The sequence below is a fragment of the Gobius niger genome, assembly GCF_951799975.1.
Source record: "Gobius niger genome assembly, chromosome: 24".
Taxonomy (NCBI): domain Eukaryota; kingdom Metazoa; phylum Chordata; class Actinopteri; order Gobiiformes; family Gobiidae; genus Gobius; species Gobius niger.
Window position 1 is genome coordinate 15057679 of NC_136875.1, and position 22427 is coordinate 15080105.

Sequence of the window (22427 nt, forward strand, 5' to 3'; positions counted from 1 at the left end):
GTTGTTAGCGCCCGGGTCAGGAAAGTTAGCGAGCGAGGCAGTGATACAGCGGTTAGTGCTCGATCGTCTGCTCCGGAGGGACGGTCTGCTGTGAAAACATGAGATATCATGACACAAATTTACCTCTTACCACTCGCCAAAACCAAATCCATTCTCTCCTCTATTTCCCATATGTGTTTTTGTCACTTTTTTATTACTTTTTTGCTGGATTTTTGTCTTTTTTTTCTGGATTTTTGTCTTTTTTTTTGCTGGATTTTTGTCACTTTTTTGCTGGATTTTTGTCTTTTTTGATGGATTTTTGTCTTTTTTTAAATGGATTTTTGTCACTTTTTTTGCTGGATGTTTGTCTTTTTTGATGGATTTTTGTCTTTTTTTTTCTGCTGGATTTTTGTCTTTTTTTCTGCTGGATTTTTCTTTTTTTTCTGCTGGATTTTTGTCTTTTTTTCTGCTGGATTTTTCTTTTTTTTCTGCTGGATTTTTGTCTTTTTTTCTGCTGGATTTTTCTTTTTTTTTGCCGGATTTTTCTTTTTTTTTTGCTGGATATTTGTCACTTTTTTGATGGATTTTTGTCTTTTTTTTTTCTGCTGGATTTTTGTCTTTCTTTTGCTGGATTTTTGTCACTTTTTTGCTGGATTTTTGTCACTTTTTTTGCTGGATTTTTGTCTTTTTTTCTGCTGGATTTTTGTCTTTTTTTATGGAATTTTGACTTTTTTTCTGCTGGATTTTTGTCTTTTTTTCTGCTGGATTTTTGTCACTTTTTTGTTGAGGTTTTGTCATTTTTGTCGCTTCTTTTGGTCACTTTTCAGCTTTTTTTTGTTGCGTTTACATCCTCATTTTCTTCTCGTTTTTTTGCCTCTGTTTTGAAGCAGCTTTTAGATTTGCAGAATTTGGAGAAAACGTGTTCAGGTGGGAGTTAAGAGGTTACGGTTATGGCCAGGGAAATGGTTAACTTTAGGATTAGGATTATTTGTATTTTTAGACAAACCAACTCATAGATCTACACGAAATCACAGCAGACCGTCCCTCCCGAGCAGACGATCTAGCACTAACCGTGATACAACTTGTAAGAGCTCATCCAAGACAAGGCTGAAAAGGATAGGACCTAGAATGCTTCCCTGGGGAACCCCAAATCATACCTTTCAGGAAGAAAAGTCTGTGTCCATGTTGCCTTTGTCTTTTTTTCTGCTGGATTTTTGTCACTTTTTCGCTGGATTTTTGTCTTTTTTTATGAATTTTTGTCTTTTTTTTATAGATTTTTGTCACTTTTTTGCTGGATTTTTGTCTTTTTTTTGCTGGATTTTTGTCACTTTTTTGCTGGATTTTTGTCTTTTTTTAATGGATTTGTGTCTTTTTTTTGCAGGTCTGCAGTGTTTTGTACATTGTAAATTTCATAAATATCTGTCTTTGCCTCGTCCAATCAGAAAGCAGAATTAGCACAAAGAGCCTCCTACAAATGTTTACTTTAAGTTTACTCCATCAACATGTCCTCAAGCGGCGCCACTTTAGCTTTATGTGGTCAAAAAATTGAAAAAATACAATTTCCATGCACCTTTCACAGCCAAGCGATTAATCGATTGACCGTGAAAATAATCGGTAGATAAATCGATTGTCAAAATAATCGTTAGCTGCAGCCCTACACTCCACAAATAACTAGTTTCCTAAACAAGATCCAAAATCCCTCTGATCAAACCGTTGGAACAAATATGTCACAAAATAAACCCACACATTCAAACCTGGTTCTGAACTTTATTTAAATTTCATCCCTGAAAATGTATGAAGTCCCTTAATTTTGTATGAAAACTACACTGCAAGTAAATATCAAGCATTGGCTTAAATGACTTGAATTGAGGAAATGTATCTTGTTTTGAGCGGTTTTCACTCATTTAGACACTTTTCCTGAAGTTTGCTTTGCTTGTTTGAGGACATTTCAGACCAGTTCTAGGGTAAATCTCGCTTGAAATAAGAAAGTAAAATTGCCAATGAGATAAGAGCGATTTTCTTTCCCCATTGGCAAAGAAAATGACCTGAAATAAGGACGAGATGTATCGAAACGAGTCAGAAACATCTCAGAACAAGTGAAATAATCCAGGACAAATGCCCAACAACTTCTTAACTCGTCAAAACAACTAAAATGTGGATTATTGTGCTCAAATTGAGATGTTTAAACTGATCTGGTTAAATACTTTTTGCATCCCATTTTTGTCAAATTTTCATGACTTTTTTGTCACTTTTTCGTCAAATTTTTAGATTTTTTTCTAAATTTTTGGTAATTTTTTTGTACATTTTTTGGTCACTTGTTCGTCAAATTATTCGTAGTTTTTGTCAGATTCTTGTCACTTTTTCGTCCATTTTTTCTTAATTTTTCATCAAATTTTTCTCACTTTTTTGTCAATTTTTGTCATTTTTTTGTAGATTTTTTGTCACTTTTTCATCAAATTATTCTCACTTTTTCCACATTTTCATCCTCGTTTTCGTCTCAGTTTTGTCGCTATTTTCACACCTTTTTTCCAGAGGCTTTTGGATTGGGGTAAAGCTGGAGAATATGTGCTCGGTTCAGGCGGGAGTTAAGAGGTTTAGCTGCTCAAGACGTTAGCATGCTACCGGTTAGCAATTTAGCTTCAACAGCTCAGGCCCCGCCCCCGTGTGAGAACCACTAACCCCTGAGCCACTGTGAGACTGGGGTTTTGAGGAAATGTTTCTTGCTTTGAGCGGTTTTCACTCATTTAGACACTTTTCCTGATCGGACCGAGTTTACTTTGCTTGTTTGAGGACATTTCAGTCCAGTTCTAAGAAAGTAATTTTGCCAATGAGATAAGACCAGTTTTCTTTCCCCATTGGCAAAGAAAATGACCTGAAATAAGGACGAAATGTATCGAAACGAGTCAGAAACATCTCAGAACAAGTGAAATAATCTGGGACAAATGCCCAACAACTTCTTATCTAGTGAAAAAAGCTAAAATGTGGATTATTCTGCTCAAATTGAGATGTTTATACTGATCTAGTTAAATACTTTTTGGATAAGATCTTACCAGAGCAACATCCAATTCCTGTTTAGAGCTACCTGTATGGGAGTGCCACAGGGGTCTATTTTGGGGCCCATGTTCTTTAATATATAAATGATGCGTTAACTGAAGTGTAATATTTCACGCTGATCATACGGTTAACTTTTGATGAAAAATGAGTTTGAGAAATCAACAAAAGAGATGCAAAAAGTCACAGAATGGTTGATGTCCTGAACAAATAAAAAAGAAACACAAATATTCTAATTTGATGCGAATACCTTGGTTTTAAAAGTCATTAAAAAAAAACTTTGATCTGATGAATTAAACATTAAACGAGTCAGAAACATCTCAGAACAAGTGAAATAATCTAGGACAAATGCCCGTAACCAATCAAAACAAAAAAAAATTGGATTATTATGCTCAAATTGAGATGTTCACACTAGTCTAGTCTGATATTTACGTCACAGCAGAAGTTTCGTATTGATATGACTTTTTATTCGGCGTCGCCTGTAACATCAGATAGTAAAAGTGCAGCAGGAGCAAAGGAGGATAAATAAAGGTTAACTCTGTATCAGACACTGTTATCTGCTCCTGTCATTCAGTCAAATCCAGGACATTTACATCCACCAGTACACATTATTCAAATACGAGTACTACTACTTCCTCTTTGTATCATGATACAGTACAAAACAAACGAGGGGAAGGGAAACATTAAGACTTTCATTTGAAACTTTTACTGTAGATTTGTGACATAAATATGAGAAACAAATGTGTTTCCATGAAATTTGTGTGAAATCAGTATTTGTGAATGAATAGGCAGCGACACAGAGTCACTTCCTGGATAAATCTCTTTAGTTCGACTCTAAAAAAAACAGAACTGTGCGACGTTTTGTTCCCAGCAGCAACAACAACACATGTGAATGAATCCAGAGAGAGAAGTTTGGGTTCCATTTTATTTATTTAATGATAAAATCCTGCAGACAGCGGCTCGTCGACTAAAAACCGGAACAAATTAAATAAACATGATTCTGAGACATGCAGCACGTGATCCGGGCTCCGGCGTGTTGGCACTAACACACTCAAGTCCCCAAGAGAAACAGAAAACGACACACTTCCAAAGCATTTCATCATGACAACCCAAAGGTCAAAGGGCAGAGGGCAAATCAAAAGGTGAGAGGGCGGGGCTTCACATGGCGTATTTCTGGGTCCAGTCCTGAGCTGTCTTGTTGTATCTGGAGGAGACAGAGACACAGAAGAAGAGTTAGATTAGGAAACGACCGAGAGGAGGAAGGACGATGCCATGCTTCGGAAACTCAAGGCAAAAACAGCTGCGGCTCGGCCGGTTCACAACCCAGCGGGGTTTTGTGCAGCAGAACCATAAAGACTGGAGCCTGTTTGATAGAGTCTGGAGCTCTGAGGCTCTGAGGCTCTGAGGCTCTGAGGCTCTGAGGCTCTGAGGCTCTGAGGCTCTGAGGCTCTGAGGCTCTGAGGCGCTGAGGCGCTGAGGCTCTGAGGCTCTGAGGCTCTGAGGCTCTGAGGCTCAGGCTCGCATCAAGGGCCTGTTCTGGTCTGCTTTAGGAACACGCTCGGAGAGAACGAACGTCCGTCTCTCTGAACGTCCGTCTCTCTGAAGGTCTGTCTCTCTCTCTCTCTCTGAAGGACCGTCTCTCTGAAGGACCGTCTCTCTGAAGGTCTGTCTCTCTCTCTCTCTCTGAAGGTCTGTCTCTCTCTCTCTCTCTGAAGGACCGTCTCTCTGAAGGACCGTCTCTCTGAAGGTCTGTCTCTCTCTCTCTCTCTGAAGGTCTGTCTCTCTGAAGGTCTGTCTCTCTAAACGTCTGTCTCTCTAAACGTCCGTCTCTCTGAAGGTCTGTCTCTCTCTGAAGGTCTGTCTCTCTCTCTCTCTCTGAAGGTCTGTCTCTCTGAAGGTCTGTCTCTCTGAAGGTCTGTCTCTCTCTCTCTCTCTGAAGGTCTGTCTCTCTGAAGGTCTGTCTCTCTAAACGTCTGTCTCTCTAAACGTCTGTCTCTCTAAACGTCCGTCTCTCTGAAGGTCTGTCTCTCTCTGAAGGTCTGTCTCTCTCTCTCTCTCTGAAGGTCTGTCTCTCTGAAGGTCTGTCTCTCTGAAGGTCTGTCTCTCTCTCTCTCTCTGAAGGTCTGTCTCTCTAAACGGCCGTCTCTCTAAACGTCCGTCTCTCTGAACGTCCGTCTCTCTGAACGTCCGTCTCTCTGAACGTCCGTCTCTCTGAACGTCCGTCTCTCTGAACGTCCGTCTCTCTGAACGTCCGTCTCTCTGAAGGTCCGTCTCTCTGAAGGTCCGTCTCTCTGAAGGTCCGTCTCTCTGAAGGTCCGTCTCTCTGAAGGTCCGTCTCTCTGAAGGTCTGTCTCTCTGAAGGTCTGTCTCTCTGAAGGTCTGTCTCTCTGAAGGTCTGTCTCTCTGAAGGTCTGTCTCTCTGAACGTCTGTCTCTCTGAACGTCTGTCTCTCTGAACGTCTGTCTCTCTGAACGTCTGTCTCTCTGAACGTCTGTCTCTCTGAAGGTTTGTCTCTCTGAAGGTCTGTCTCTCTGAAGGTCTGTCTCTCTGAACGACTGTCTCTCTGAACGATTGTCTCTCTGAACGACTGTCTCTCTGAAGGACTGTCTCTGAAGGACTGTCTCTCTGAAGGACTGTCTCTCTGAAGGTCTGTCTCTCTGAACGACTGTCTCTCTGAACGACTGTCTCTCTGAACGACTGTCTCTCTGAAGGACTGTCTCTGAAGGACTGTCTCTCTGAAGGACTGTCTCTCTGAAGGACTGTCTCTCTGAAGGTCTGTCTCTCTGAACGACTGTCTCTCTGAACGACTGTCTCTCTGAACGTCTGTCTCTCTGAACGTCTGTCTCTCTGAACGTCTGTCTCTCTGAAGGACTGTCTCTCTGAAGGACTGTCTCTCTGAAGGACTGTCTCTCTCTGAAGGACTGTCTCTCTCTGAAGGACTCTCTCTCTCTGAAGGTCTGTCTCTCTCTGAAGGTCTGTCTCTCTCTGAAGGTCTGTCTCTCTCTGAAGGTCTGTCTCTCTCTGAAGGACTGTCTCTCTCTGAAGGACTGTCTCTCTCTGAAGGTCTGTCTCTCTGAACGACTGTCTCTCTGAACGTCCGTCTCTCTGAACGAGTGTCTCTCAGAAAGTCTGTCTCTCTAAACGTCTGTCTCTCTGAACGTCTGTCTCTCTGAATGACCGTCTCTCTCAGATTTCCCAAATTGATTCGATTCACTTCACAAGGGCCCGATTGGATTCACGATTCACAGATTCATTTTGGATTCAGGAAATCACGCAGCACCAATTTTACTTTGGCAAAAATATGAATGTTTACATTAAAGGGATATTTCAGGATTTTTAACCCCCCTTTGTTGTTGGGTTTGAGCCTGAATGATCCTGGAGCTCTGTGGTCGGGGCTTCGTGCCCCTGTAGGGTCTTTCAGGGCAAACAGGTCCTATAGGTGATGGGTCAGAAGCTCCTTATGAGAGACGTACAGGCCCGGGTAGAACCATGACGCCGTCCTTCTCTGGACCCACCGCCTCCAGGGGGCGCTATAGGGGCTGGTGCAGCTGGCGGAAGTGGAAGAAAATTGATCTTTGTTTGGAAGATATGCGGCGGACGAACAGCCGTTTTATATCCAGTATATTTTTCACTACTTTTTTGCCACGCTGTAACTTTGCTCTCCGGAGACTCGCCGAACGTGGTGCAAAAAGAAGTCTCGATCTCATTTGGTTCTGAAGTTATTGTCGATTGAAATACACGACCTTAGAAACGATTTAACGATTTGTTTTTGTTTTTATTGATATCGGCCTATTCTAAGGAGAAGCGATTAAAATCATCTAATTAAACCCAGACATGATGCAAATGTTTTGTCAGGATCTGAACTTAAAGCAGTACCAAGTAACTCACGCCCCTAGAGGCCATAAGCGCCACTGCAGGCGTCGTAGCAAGTTGCAATGTTTTACTCATTAATTGTCCGTGAGAGTAAATTCTTCGCTGACAGAAAAGGCAAAAGGGACAGAGGGATGTTGTTCATCCAATTACACAATGGAGATCATTGTTTTCACTCACACTTGGCTGTAAATACTGTTTAAGGCGAGACACTGCAGGTGAAAAAAATTAAATGTAGAGACGTCAATTTGAAACTTTTGCTGAACATCACAGATATAAATGAGAAAAAAATGTGTTGCATTTTATGTTTTCACAAAAAAATAAGGCGTTTTGAGCATTAAAATGGCCCAAATCGAAATCAAAATAATGAATTGAGCCAGATTAAATTTTATGGTTTTATTTTATTCACATATTAGTAACTAAGATTTTTTCTGAGGTGATTTTGGATATTTCGTTTAGTGAAAAAATCTGTAAAAACTCAAATTCCGCCTGTTTTTTTTGGTTTCAAAGCTGAATAAATCAGGCTAGGAATTAGATATTTAAAAAAATGTGTCTGAAAAAACCTTCAGAACCTTGTTGTGTCTCAGCCTGTAAAGTGTGGAGTCTGTGGGAGCTTCTATAAGGGCTCAGGCTCTGCCCGAGTGCGGCTTCTCTCATTCAGAGAAAACCAGCCCTGAAGTTTTGTAGCGAGTGCTCATGCTCGGCCGGTTTTCCGCTCCAGCGTCTCGTAGGAGGAAAAACACCATATTTGGGTGAAAGCGTCATCACGGGGCCCCTTAGCAGGACACGTGGATGTCAAATCTGTCAATATTTATGAATGAAAACCCGCGGGAAAGACGGCCTTTCTACTTCCAGGTCGCCCCCACCTCGCAGACAAAACATCATCAAATAAACATCAGCATTTTTATATCTGACATGAAAACTAAGATGTAAAGGGAGGAAAACAGATACAAATCTCCACTTCCACCACTGCGGGAAACATCAATACTTTCACCTAAAGTGTCTCGCCTTAAGTGGCAACTCCCGGGTGGCCGTCAAGTTGCAATTGTGGTTTTCTGGCCAGAGACACCAGGGGGCGATGAAAGACCCCCCAATCATCCCATTAACACTTGTATCACCCCCACAGGGACTACGGAATGATTTATTAAGGTAAAGAAGTTACTTAGTACTGCTTTAAGTTTGCAAAGACGACAACAAAACATAAAAGGAGCAGAAAGATTAATCCTTTGACATTTGCTCTGTTTCTCCACAATCACTTAACATTGTTCAGTTTTTTCTTTTTGTTTTATTGTTAAGCGACTTCCAGGCATTAATTGACCAGGTTTGTTTAATGGGCCGAGCGTGAAGTCACATCAGCCTCAGTGCACTGCAAAAAGTGATTCTAAGCAAGTAAAAAATGTCTTACTTTAAGAAAAAAGTTCTTATTTTTTCCCTAAAAAGTAATAATGTTTTGTGCCGCAAAGTTTTCTTGAGAAAAAAAATCTTATTTTAGGAAATAAAATCTAGTCATTTCTTGTTCAGATAAATTTGCTAAAAACATGATGATTTTTCTTGTAACAAGAAAGAAAAACTTTTTGAATCTTCTTCCGTTTTAGACAAAGAATATTTTGTCTTATTTTAAGAAAAACTAAGATCAACAACTCTTAATGTAAGAACTGCTTCTCACAGAGAGATAAAACATTCCATTCTTTAAAGTGGGCGGCTCGGTGGCACAGCGGTTAGAGCCTCAGCTTCACAGCTCGAAGGTCCCGGGTTTGATTCCCACCAGGACGGGGCCTTTCTGTGTGGAGCATGTTCTCCCCGTGTCTACCACTAAAAACATGTACAATAGGTGAATCCTCCAGCAGGTGATTCTCAGCCTGGCTCCACATCATGGAGACGGGTCTCCGGGCGCTGCAATACTGTCCTTTAATATTAGTATTTATTAACATTTTGCTCAAAAATGTGTTTAATTTAGAACATTTTACTTAAATCAAGCAACATTTAAGTAAAATACCCACAGTTTTTTACTAAATAAGAATGTTTTCCTTAAATTATTCAATTTTCTGAGGACATTTTGCTTCATTCTAGTTATTTATTTGCTTAAATTTAGTGTTTCTTTCTTGTTTTGTGATAAGAAAAATATTCTAGGAAAAAGAATTCTTAGCAAGAAAAAAACACTGACCCCATTGGCAGAATTTTTTCCTTAAAACAAAACGTCTTATTTTAAGATTGTTTTCCTTGTTTTTAGTCGGGCACTTTTTGCAGTGTGTGGAATCCCAGAACCGTTTCAAACTGAGCGTCTGGCCCCAAACACACGAATAAAGGGGCCAATCTTTAACAAAGCAGCACAACGCGTCACCCACACACACACGACACCAGGGGGCAGCAGAGGTGAGTTTGTCCAGTCCATGCCCAGGCCTTGTTCAAACCTTCATGAAGCCATGCTCAGTCCTGCGCTTACCCCTCACAACATGGCGTACTTCTCTGTCCACTCCCTGGCTAGTCTGCTGTACCTACGGTTCACAACCACACGCTTTAACCAAGGGGGCGAATACAGGGCCCTCAGACCAATCTTTGAGGGCCCCGTGGCTTCTTCTTCTTCTTCTTCAATTGTCACATGTTGCCAGAGATGGTACTTTTTACTTTCATAATTCTACACAGTTAAAACCTCAAAAGGTGCGACTTTTTGCCTTGATGTTTCAGTGACCCCGTGTGGGGAACATGGCTATTGTACTTTTGATCCCTGTGGCCTGTAGGACTCTCCGGGATCAATTGCTTTTAGGGTTTCTGGTAGGTCTCCGTCTCCATGGTTCATTTATTCTTTTAACTTACTATCATTTATTTGACCTGAAACGATTACTTTCTTTAGAGGAGCAGTAAGCAATATTGATTAGGGATGCACAATAATATCGGCCGCCACTAATTATTGGCATTTATCGGCATTTTGGCGCCATACCCGATAAAGCCGATAAAAAAAAAAAAAAATCGTCCGATAATTATAAGCTCAAATTGCATTGAATCTGCGGCTCCAGCTCGCTGCCTTTCTCTCTGCGGCGCCGCCCGCTTGTCCTGCAGCCCGGAGCTGCTGCAGACTCAGGACAGCACGTTTACAGCAGCAGATATACGCTCTCCACGGCCGACTTCTGCACGGTTTTAGCTGAAAAACACGACGAGTATTCCAGGGAAACAGCTGTGCAGGCGCTCGAAGAACGAAGAGCTTTTCCACTTTTTACATCGAAGTAACTTGAACATTAGCACCGCAACAAAATGAGAAAAAGACGAGGAAATGTGAACCTCTGACCCGCTCACGTGAGTTACTGGAACAGAGCGGGGCCTGAAAACACATGTATTATCTGAGTATTTCTGATCAAATAAACACGATTGAAGCGCTATGAACGAGAGAAGTTTTACATTGATGAAATGAGCCTCGTCACAAATGCATAAATGAGCCCAGTGCAGGAGAGAGTCTGGTTTTTGTGCTGTAGTATCGTATTATTATTAATCAGAATCTGTCACAGATTTGGCATCACTTCTCTCATGTCAGAGACGCCTCTAGACTCAGTGAAATACTAACACTGTCTATATTCCAGTGTTGTAAATAAGAATTCATTAGTATGATGTCAACAAAAAGAAAAACACTAGGAAGGAAGTAGCAGTAGTAATATTCTTCCTCTTTTCTTTAATAAGATGTGACACAGATGAACAGAGTCAGACCTGCTCAGATGATGAACTGTAAAAAACCAGAGCTTTAGAAAAAAGTGGAGACTCAAACCCAAAGTAAAACTCATTATTTGATTTATATTTATACACTTGTATATTGTTTGGTAGAGTTAATAAATTTTGGGCAGAACTGAGAACTGTTACATTGAGTTCTTGTCACAAAATAAAGTGCAAATATATATATACATAATAATCGGTGTCATTATCGGTATCGGGACATGCGGAATTATCGGTTATCGGTTAAAATCGGCATTCTCGTGCATCACTAATATTTATGCTAGAAAAGTGAACATTCGTGCGTGTTTGCCCTTTCCGTGACCCAGCGGCTGTGTGGGTGGTTAGCTTAGCACCAAACTTACCATAGGATCCATTTTATTTCAGGTTTTTAAGGGTCTCTGGTTGGGGCTTGGAATGAAATACAAGCGCAACCACGGAGACGGTTCAATCAGCAGTGAAAAACCCTACCAGAAACCCTAAAAACAACCGATTACGGTGCATTCGAAACTGGAGAAAATACACTCCGTTAAACTGGGGGTGAAGAGCATAACAGAGACGAGAACCAAAAGTATAGAGAAGAACAGTTTCCCAAACCGCAACAAAGAAGAAGCCCGAATATTCACCGTATACTTAAACCTTTCTCATTCTCGTCTCACAGGAGCATAAGGCGCTGCAGTATGAGTATGAGGTGCTGCAGTATGAGTATGAGGTGCTGCAGTACAGGGGTATGAGGTGCTGGTGCTGCAGTATGAGTATGAGGTGCTGCAGTACAGGGGTATGAGGTGCTGGTGCTGCAGTATGAGTATGAGGTGCTGCAGTATGAGTATGAGGCGCTGCAGTACAGGAGTATGAGGTGCTGCAGTATGAGTATGAGGCGCTGCAGTACAGGAGTATGAGGTGCTGCAGTATGAGTATGAGGCGCTGCAGTACAGGGGTATGAGGTGCTGCAGTACAGGGGTATGAGGTGCTGGTGCTGCAGTATGAGTATGAGGTGCTGCAGTACGAGTATGAGGCGCTGCAGTACCGGGACTCACTTGTTGGGGTCTGTTTTGTAGATGCGAGCGATCTCGGGCACTAGAGGATCGTCGGGGTTTGGGTCACATAACAGAGAACAGATGGACAATAGGACTGCGGAGAAAAAAGACAAAGAAACATTCCAGACATGTCAGTATTTGTGAATGTCTCTCTCTGAATGAGAGTTGTACATAACGTGACCTAATTGGGTGTATTGACAGTATTTCTGCCATTTAACCGTAAAAATGTTCAAGTACTTTCTGATTTGTGTCATAATGTTTCTCAGAATCATCTTGAGGGCCAGAGGTTCTGTGCTCGAGGGCCGGATTTGGCCCCCGTGCTTGACGTTGCCCACCCCTGCCCTACATGTTCAGCCATGTCCTAATGTGTAGAATGAGCTCAGACCTGTTCACCACAACTGCCTCTAAAATCCTGCACTGTCACTCAGAAAGGTGTTACTTAATATAGAGACTGCAGTTACACATAAGACCTAAGGTGGCAGTAGTGAGTATAAAAGGACCAACTTGCGTCTAGTGTCTTAGTTATAAGTAATGATCTGATCACTTTATGCCAGTTGTTTATATTTAGGGATGCACCGATACCACTTTTTCTAAAACCGATACGAGTACTTGGATTTAAGTACTCGCCGATACCGAATACCGATACGAGTACAAGGCATTTTCTTCAACGTTCTTTCTTTTTCCACAGCAGATTGGTTTGTAATTAGTAAATTTACTCATGTACATTTCCTTAAAGGAATAGGCCACCGTTTTTACATACTGAGATATGTTCTTACCTAACCTGTCCGTGCGCTCACACATACGCAGCCTCTCCCACATGTCACATAGCTCCGAAAAAGCTCACGATAGAAGCTACCAAGCTCTTCCACGTGTTCCCTATTTAAATAAAGTTACGTGAAGTGTTTTCATGCGAAGTATATTTACCCAGAAATGTAGCATGTCGATTTTATAAGCAGATAAAAAGGGGGAATATATTGTGAGGCGTAATGATACGAGGAGCACAGCGTCCGCGTAGTAACTCCTAAAGACTTTCCCCGCTCACTTCCGTCAATAACCTTTAGGAGTTACTGCGCGGACGTTTTACTCCTCGTATCATTACGCCTCACAATATAGTTCCCCTTTTTATTTGCTTATAAAATCGACATGCTACATTTCTGTGTAAATATACTTCGCATGAAAACACTTCACGTAACTTTATTTAAATAAGGAACTCGTGGAAGAGCTTGGTAGCTTCTATCGTGAGCTTTTTCGGAGCTATGTGACATGTGGGAGAGGCTGCGTATGTGTGAGCGCACGGACAAAGACCAGACGGGGATATATTAACTCGACTAAAGTGAGGTAAGAACATATCTCAGTGTGTAAAAACGGTGGCCTATTCCTTCAAGTAAAGTAGGCGACACATTTAAGAGCAGTTATATTTATTTTATTTTTATGTCTCTGTCCATCACAGACAGAAAAGCCCATGTCCTAAAGCTCCCAATGCCTGAGCTTTATTCATTTATGTGTTTTTATTTAACAATAGTATTGAGATGTTCCTTAAATGGTCTCTTTTCGTCTTTACTTCGGCTCCTGTAGATTTTCTCGTGTGTTTGTAGTAACGAGTAGCTACAGCGTTTTCATTGTTCTGCTGCAGCTCATTTTCCCCCAATATAAACATGCTGTATGTCTGTAATTTGGATTTTCTGAGGGCTTTTTAGTTGCTGGGTTCGTTTTTCAGATGAATAAACCCCTGGGCTTAAAACGGCGTCAGAATGGCTATTTATATTAATGCAACCTAAAGCCTGCCGGGAATATGAAAGGCCCGGTGACCCTTGTTAAATATTTTCAAGTAGTTTATTAATTGATATAACGGATAATTGATTTGTAACATCATGAGAAGAAAATATCAGCCTTTATCGGTGGAGAAAAGAGGAACATTCACCTTTTTATCCCCAAAGACACTTAAGTCTCCTGGTATCGGTTACTATCGGATATCAGCAGATGCTCAAACCCCAGTATCGGAAGCAAAAAAGCTGGATCTCTAATAATTTCAACCAAACATGGGGAGAGAGGAGTCACCTTTTGAGACTGTTAGCGCTGGAGACCACTGCGATCTCAAAATGTCCAAACAGATGCTGCCGTTACTGTTGATGTTCGGGTGGTAGATTCTGGTCGTGAAGGCCACCTGGAAAACACAACGGGTCAGACAGAGGACAAGAACAAGTGAGGATAACCCGGAGCTAAACAGTTCAGTGAGCCGTGACGAGAACAACGTGGACTAAAGCTGGTCAGAGTATTTTGGAATCATTCAGAGGCAAAAAAAACTGCTGCACCTCCAGTCATCAGTCCCTAAACCTGATCGAGTTTGTGGACGACACCCCCCTCATCGGGCTCATCTCGGACGGTGACGAGTCCGACTACTGAGCTGAACGCCTAGAAGACAGTGGAGATGATCGTGGACTTCAGGAAAGACACAGCCCTGACAGACTCCTTCACCATCACGACCATCAGCTCCCTCATCAAGGATGTTCTTCCTGCGGCAGCTGAGGAAACTTAAGCTGCCGACCGAGATGCTGGTGCAGTTCTACACGGCCATCATCAGGTCTATCCTCTCCTCCTCCATCACCGTGTGGTCCATCCTCTCCTCCTCCATCACCGTGTGGTCCATCCTCTCCTCCTCCATCACCGTGTGGTCCGTCCTCTCCTCCTCCATCACCGTGTGGTCCGTCCTCTCCTCCTCCATCACCGTGTGGTCCGTCCTCTCCTCCTCCATCACCGTGTGGTCCGTCCTCTCCTCCTCCATCACCGTGTGGTCCGTCCTCTCCTCCTCCATCACCGTGTGGTCCGTCCTCTCCTCCTCCATCACCGTGTGCATTGTGCTGCTGCTGAGAAGGTGATTGGCTGTGAGCTCCATCTCTCCAGGACACGTTCACCTCCAGGACCCGGAGGCGTGTGGGTCGGATAAGCCTGGCATAAAGCCAGACTGACTTTGTAAATACTTATTATCCGGCTCTTCACAACGTAAGTAGAAGCTCCGTTGATTTGAATGGGATTTTCCAACGTTGTACCGGTCATTATTGTCGGATAAAGGACGTCTGAAAAAAATAATGACGCTGCCAATTAGGGCTGCTCGATTATTGAAAAAAATAATAATCACGATTATTTTTGTCATAATTGAAATCACGATTATTCAAATGATTATTTGTTGCTTTTAAAAAAAAATCCATCAAAAAGTGAAAAAAATCCAGCAAAAAAAATGACAAAAATCCAGCAAAAAAAATGACAAAAATCCAGCAAAAAAAATGACAAAAATCCAGCAAAAAAATGACAAAAATCCAGCAAAAAAATGACAAAAATCCAGGAGAAAAATGAAAAAAATCCAGCAGAAAAAAAGACAAAAATCCAGCAAAAAAAGACAAAAATCCAGCAGAAAAATGACAAAAATCCAGCAGAAAAATGACAAAAATCCAGCAAAAAAATGACAAAAATCCAGCAGAAAAATGACAAACATCCAGCAAAAAAATGACAAACATCCAGCAAAAAAGTGACAAAAATCCAGCAGAAAAAAGACAAAAATCAAAAAATTGGAAAAAAAAAAATTATAATCGATTTTTTGCGATTATGCTAATTTTGTAATCGTTTACTGTTGTAATCAAAATCGAATTTCGATTAATTGCACAGCCCTACTGCCAATGTCAACTCTGCTTTCATATCACTCCGCACGTACGTAGCAGCGACACTATCTGTCCCGTCACTGAGAGAGAAGTCGGGGAATCCCTCGTGAAGTTAGCGTGAGTCTGACTTTCAACTTACCCAGAGATTCACCACCATTCCTCCAACTGCGCCTTCAGCTAAGTAGCTAGGCTAACTACTAGCCTTGCTGCTACTAGCCTAGCCAAACGTTGCCGAGTAACGCGCAAACTTTTGGGAACTATTTGACGCGGAAGTCATTAAATAAACCTTTCGACCTTCATAAAAGTGTACGAAGTTTATGTTGCGTGTGTTCAGTTGCAAATGGCCGTAAAATAAGGGGCCATTTGCCGCTTATTTTACGGCGGGATAATGTATAGAACATACATTATCTCCGCTTCGCGTCGGGGTCCAGTTCGCCCTGTCAGTGCTTATTTTCCTGATAATGACCAGCGTTCTATACATTATCCCTTACATATAAAACAGTCTGGAATTGTGGTAATAGAACGCAATTTCCAAATCAAGACTGGAGGCGGGGCTAACGATCGCAGTTTAAACGAGAGCAAACCAATCAAACACAACGCAACCTGCGCTTCGCGTTTACGTCCGGAGAAGCACTGGCTTCCTGTCACTCAGAGGATCGAGTTTAAAACAGCTCCGCTTGTGTCTTTTCATGGTTTAGCACCGAAGTCCATCTCTGACATGTTACAGCCGTATGAACCATCTCAGGGAGGGGCCTCCTGGTGGTTCCCAGAGTCAGGACTAAACACGGTGAGGCTGCGTTTCAGTTTCCGGAACAGTCTTCATGAGGATGTGAGACAGGACTCAACTCCGACAATGTTCAAATCCAGGCTGAAAACAGTTCTTTTTGCCCGTGGATATGACCCAAAGTATCTTATCTGCACTCTTGCCTTTTACTGTACTTGCTGTAATGTTGATGTTTTTATTGATTCCATTTGCTTTCTTGTTTTTAAGCAACTGTGAAGCACCTTGAATTGCCTTCTGTATGAATTGTGCTCGCCTTCATCACCGTATATCATTAGAGCTGTCGCAGTAATATCTCAGCTTCTTCGATGGCTCAGCTCTGATGGATTTGCCTGCAGCTTTACACGGTAAAACTTTGATGAAAAATAATGCGCGAGAATACAAAACATCCTTAAAAAGAAGTCAGGATTGGACAGCAGCACAAAGGAGGTGTTTGGAGCCTGACCTTGGGAGGTTTGAAGGGGTAGTCTGTGGGGAAGTGAATGGTGAGGAAGAACACTCCGCCTTGATATGGACTGTCGGGCTGCAACACAAAAACACAAACACTTCACATGAGATTCTTGTTTGTGCAATGAAAGGATGATACGATACAAAAACTGTGATGGAGTCTTCAGTCGGTCTCATGAAGAGCAAAGGACACAAAGGACTTCATATCCAAGAAGAGCTCCGGCTAACAGAGTTTCTAAAGCATCACTTTGAGGGAAAGATCTTTAATTTAACTCTAGACGTGGCGAACGGTGAGGCTAAAGCCAATAGTAAGTCATATAAACGTTGGAACACAGTTGGATCATTGGTTTTGGTTTGTTGTTAGGGGTGGGCGATATGACACAATTAGAATATCACGATTTTTGAACTCCCGATCTCGATTTTATCACGATTTTTTTTATAGTAACAAAAATAACTTAAATTACACACTGAAGAAAAAAAGATTGAATGAAGATACTAATTTATTCTGCTTTGTGATCATCAGCACAGCAAAAAAATAGACTTGGAACTAACTCTATACTAGGGCTGTGCAATTAATCGAAATTCGATTACGATTACAACAGTAAACGATTACAAAATTAGCATAATCGCAAAAAATCGATTATAATATTTTTTTTTCTTTTTTTTTTTTTTTTTCAATTATTTATTTCTATTTTTTTTTTTTCTTCTAATTGTTAATTTTTGGATTTTTGTCACTTTTTTGCTGGATTTTTGTCACTTTTTTGCTGGATTTTTGTCATTTTTTTAATGGATTTTTGTCATTTTTTTATGGATTTTTGTCTTTTTTTATGGATTTTTGTCATTTTTTTTGCTGGATTTTTGTCATTTTTTGCTGGATTTTTGTCTTTTTTTTAATGGATTTTTGTCATTTTTTGCTGGATTTTTGTCTTTTTTTTAATGGATTTTTGTCACTTTTTTGATTGATTTTTTTAAAGGCAACAAATAATCGTTTGAATAATCGTGATTTCAATTATGACAACAGTAGTAGCACTAACCTTTAAGAACTTGGCTTAATGTTATGTGTAGGAGCCATTTTGATTGTCCTATGTGTGTGCGTGCCTCCTGGTTTACCTTTTCTTGTAAGGAGACACACCTGTTATAAAGGACAGGAAAGACGCAGAGGCGATATGATTTCTAACCGAGTCATCGTCAGCTCAAAAAAATCAGTTTTAATGACTCCACTGGACTCTCTTGGTATTCATGAAGACACGCCTGCTTAAAGAACTTCTGGGCACCTTCAAACTATAGTGGCCAGCACGGTGGCACAGCAGTTAGCGCGTGTGCTTCACAGCAAGAAGGTCCTGGGTTTGATTCCCGCCTTTTCTGTGAAGTCATGTTCTCCCTGTGTCTGTGTAGCAGTGTTATTTGTGACAATATATTTGAATTTAGCTTCATTCTTATGACAAAAATGTAATTAAATTTCAGTCGAGGTTTAGTCAAAACATTCTCTTCAATTTTAGTCTAGTTTGAGTCGACTAAATGCATGTACATTTAATAGAATAAATTCAAGAAAAATTTAGTCGACTTTGCATTTATAATATTTAATAGGGATGGGCGATACCACATTTTTTGGAATCGATACGATACCGATACTTTTGGGGTTTTTTTTGTTGATACCGACACCGATACTGGTCATTTCATATGGGTGAATGTAGCAATATACATTTCTAAAACTGGTTGTTTTATATAATTAATTGGTCAATTAAAATGATATTACTTTAAATGGTCAATTAAACAATGCTAATGTGAAATTAAATACATAAACAACATTTAAAATTAATACTTAAATGACAAATAGAACCTAAAACAGAATGATCAGCCTGGCTCAGTTCAATCCTTTGCTGTTGTGACTGTTTTGGCTCAGAACAAAGAAATAAATCATCCTTTTGTGTTGATAATCGCTGCCCCGCCTTCCTTTTACATAGGGCTGCTCGATTATTGAAAAAATAATAATCACGATTATTTTTGTCAGAATTGAAATCACGATTATTCAAACGATTATTTGTTGCCTTTAAAAAAATCCAGCAAAAAAAAGACAAAAATCCATCAAAAAAAGATAAAAATCCATAAAAAAAAGACAAAAATCTAGCAAAAAAGTGACAAAAATCCAGCAAAAAAAAGACAAAAATCCATCAAAAAAAAGACAAAAATCCAGCAGAAAAAGACAAAAATCCAGCAGAAAAAGACAAAAATCCATCAAAAAAAAGACAAAAATCCATCAAAAAAGTGACAAAAATCCATCAAAAAAAAGACAAAAATCCCAAAATTAGAAGAAAAAAATGTGGAAAAAAAATTGAAAAAAAAAAAAAAAACATTTGAAGAATAAAAAAATTAATCGTTTTTTTGCGATTATGCTATTTTTGTAATCGTTTACTGTTGTAATCGAAATCGTAATCGAATTTCGATTAATTGCTACTTTTACATATGCAAATTAGTATCAATACTTTTTTCCCAATATTGATACTTAAAAAGTAGCCGTTTGGTATCGATCCGCCCTTCCCTAATATTTATTATAATCATAATTAGTCCAGGTCCTCTGCTTCATGGAGCTTCTCCCACATGAACAAAGCTCAGAGCTGCTCCTTAAAGGATACGAGGCCCTTTAGGGCTGGGTCGTATCGTTATTGGGATCTAATCTTTGGATAACGTTATGTGTGTTCCGCTCCATCAGAGCAGCAGAAACACTGACTGTGGAACACGGGGCCGGAGCTTAAAAAGTTAAATGGAATGAAGGATGTGAACTGCTATTGTGAGGAAATAAGTACGGCATTAAAAAGAAAAGAATAAAATATCACTGAAGTCATTTGTCTATTGAGCGATGGCGATATTGTCACATCCGGGGCCGTGGTCGGCATTTTACGTTTGAAATAAATGATAAGAATCCTGTGATCGGCTAAAAACAATGTCTTATTTTAGTCGACAATAAAATATCTGGACGTTTTAGTCTCATGAAAAACGTTTAATTTAGTTTTAGTCACAAAAATATTACTTTGACGAAAACGATGCCTAAATATTTTACTCGATGAAATGAACACACCTCTACCACTGGTTAAATAAAGGCTAAATATACTGAATATGATGTAAATACAGTCCTGTAATCAAGTGTCTAAAAGTATGAAACAAATGTAAATATATGCTTGCCAAGTACACGGTTTCATAAAATATATGTATTTTCTTGCTGCAGCTCAGTCAGTAAGTGAGAGCGTGAGGAACTCATCTCGTGGCCGGGTAATCGTATCGGGCTGAACGGGACACAACAGTCTCAGAACAAAAGTGTAAAGTGTGAATGAATGATACTCACAGGACCCATTATAGTCGCCTGCCAATGAAACACTGGGGAAAAGAAAACAGAGTTACTCATAATAATAATACACAGTCATTCTGAAAGCTACAGAGACAGCCACTACATCAGCATTATGTCATAGGGCTGCATTATATTAGTTACAGTTGTAAACCGAAAACTCCCCCATGGGCGTTCCTGCAGCTCTTCACCAATCAAGTTTATCATGACGACAATTGCGGATCAGTTCCTCAGTAAGTCGTAGCTAAACATCTATCGATATAGCGCTGGTTTATGTTTACTGCGGCGCTCGGAGCGATAAAGAAGAAATAAAATAACTTTAAATAAATAATTAACTGCACAGGTCTTATCGAGTGACCAGGATGGAAGGTTAACCTCTTAACTCCAGCCTGAACCGAGAGCATTTTCTCCAGTTTAGCTTTACCCAAATCCTGTAGGCCAGTGTCACGCCTCATTTGAAAGCTAATGCAAACCAGGGGGGCGCATGCTCGTGCAGCGACCTGCAGCAAAGGAATGTCTGTCTCGTTTTTTCTTCTCTTTTGGAATAAATGATCCCGTTTTGGATGCCAGGGTGTCGATGGCAGTGCTTCTAACTTGACTGAGTCTTGGCAGAGAAACTTACGGTGGTTGTTTGGAGGAGTGTCGGGGAAATGGAGTTTATGGTACTGTTTTTGCTGCTGTGGACTGTGTACCATGCCGCGCAGAGTCTCAGGCCTCTTACTGAGGAATCAACGCGTATCCAGTACAGCAGAGAACCCCTTCTTAAATGGGAAAACTCATCCCCTGCCAACCATATTTCGGATCTTTTGCGGAGTATTGACCTATTTGAACACTTTAACTCTCAAAACGCGGTTCCTCGCAAATTGAGGAAGCGGGGCAAAAGGGGCGGCGCGCGCCAGCGGCTGCGGAGACAGCGCTTGAATAGAATTCCCCTGCCGTCTATGATCCTGATGAATGCACAATCACTCAGGAATAAAGTGGACGAGCTACAGGCTCTTGTACGGTTTCAACAGGAATTCAGGGATGCGTGCCTGTTAGCTATTACGGAGTCCTGGCTTACGGATGGTGACTTGCAACCAAATTTGACATTGGACAACTTCGGGGAACCCCTCCGCCTCGACCGTGACGCAGCTGTCACTGGGAAATCCCAGGGCGGGGGGGTGTGCCTCTACGTCAATGAGCGCTGGTGTAAAAATGTCATCGTGAGAGACAGCCAGTGCAATAAAGACGCAGAACTGTTAGCGGTGTCTTTACGCCCCTCGTATCTACCTCGAGAATTTCCACAAATTTTTGTCATCGTTGTATATGTGCACCCCAAAGCCAACGTGGACAAAGCCTCTGAGACTATTCTTAACGTGACCCAAAAGCTGCAGTCCAAATGTCCAGATGCGCCCGTTTTCGTACTTGGGGATTTTAATCAGTGCTCTTTGAAACATGTATTGAGAAACTTTCATCAATATGTCACGTGTGCAACTCGGCAGAATAAAACACTGGACATGTGCTATGGCTCAGTGAAAGGAGCGTATAAGTCATACCCGCTCCCACCGTTAGGGAGTGCTGACCACAACTGCGTGCAGCTGATCCCAACGTATCGCACTGTCCTGAGGAAAGGCAACGTCGCCACAAAGGAGATTAAGCTGTGGACTGAGGATGCAATTATGAGCCTACAAGGATGCTTTGAATGCACAAATTGGGATATCTTTAAAGAGTCTTCCTCTGACATCGATGAGTTGACTGATGTTATGAGTAGCTATTCCATTTTCTGTGTGGACCATGTGATTCCTAAAAAGACAGTGAAAATATACCCGAACCGTAAGCCTTGGTTTTCAAAAACTATAAATATTTTAATTAATAAAAAAATGAAGGCTTTTCGGGAGGGGAACATTTTAGAGTTGAAGAAACTACAAAGAGAGATCAAGTGTGAAATTAGGAAAGCAAAGCTATGCTACACGACTAAACTTGAAAAACAACTAACACAGAACAATATTGGCTCCGCTTGGGACGGCCTAAACACAATTTTAGGTACCAACACAAAGAAAAAATCTATAGTGGCTATTGATGGAATTAAATCAGACAAACAATTGGCTCAGGATTTCAATTCCTTTTACTTGAGATATGACACTTTCGACTTCACTGACTATACTGGCAAATTAAAAAAGGACTTACTTTGCCCTGGCTCCCCACCTTTTAATGAACAGGCAGTAGTTACTTGTTTCAGAAGAACCAAGGCTAAGAAAAGTCCAGGGCCAGATAACATCTGTGGCCGGCTGCTGTCCTCCTGTGCTGAACAATTAGGCCCTGTCTTTTTTTATATTTTTCAGCTGTCAATCAGCCAACAGAGGGTGCCAAACATATGGAAACAGAGCACAATAATTCCTCTGGCCAAAATCAAACGCCCCAAAGTTTTCAATGATTTTAGACCAGTGGCTCTTACTTCACTAGTTATGAAGTCCTTTGAGAGACTGATGAAAACAGAACTTCTTCCTAAGGTAGAGGACTTGCTTGACCCTCTTCAGTTCGCCTATCGGGCTGGTCGTGGGGTGGAGGATGCCACGGCCACCCTCTTGAACTTT

The 22427-nt window shown here is 41.0% G+C and overlaps 1 protein-coding gene across 1 annotated transcript in view; it reads right to left on the bottom strand.

The window, feature by feature from the left end:
• Window positions 1-3941: 3941 nt before the first annotated feature.
• ube2d2l (ubiquitin-conjugating enzyme E2D 2, like) overlaps window positions 3942-22427 on the bottom strand; it is a 36246-nt gene continuing 17760 nt past the window's right edge. The window contains exons 3-7 of the mRNA XM_079582349.1: window positions 19855-19886; window positions 16513-16590; window positions 13692-13797; window positions 11634-11727; window positions 3942-4234 (exon numbers count right to left, since the gene is read on the bottom strand). Of these exons, the coding sequence (XP_079438475.1) occupies window positions 4189-4234; window positions 11634-11727; window positions 13692-13797; window positions 16513-16590; window positions 19855-19886 (356 nt within the window). The 3' untranslated portion in view covers window positions 3942-4188. The remainder of the gene's footprint in view (window positions 4235-11633; window positions 11728-13691; window positions 13798-16512; window positions 16591-19854; window positions 19887-22427) is intronic.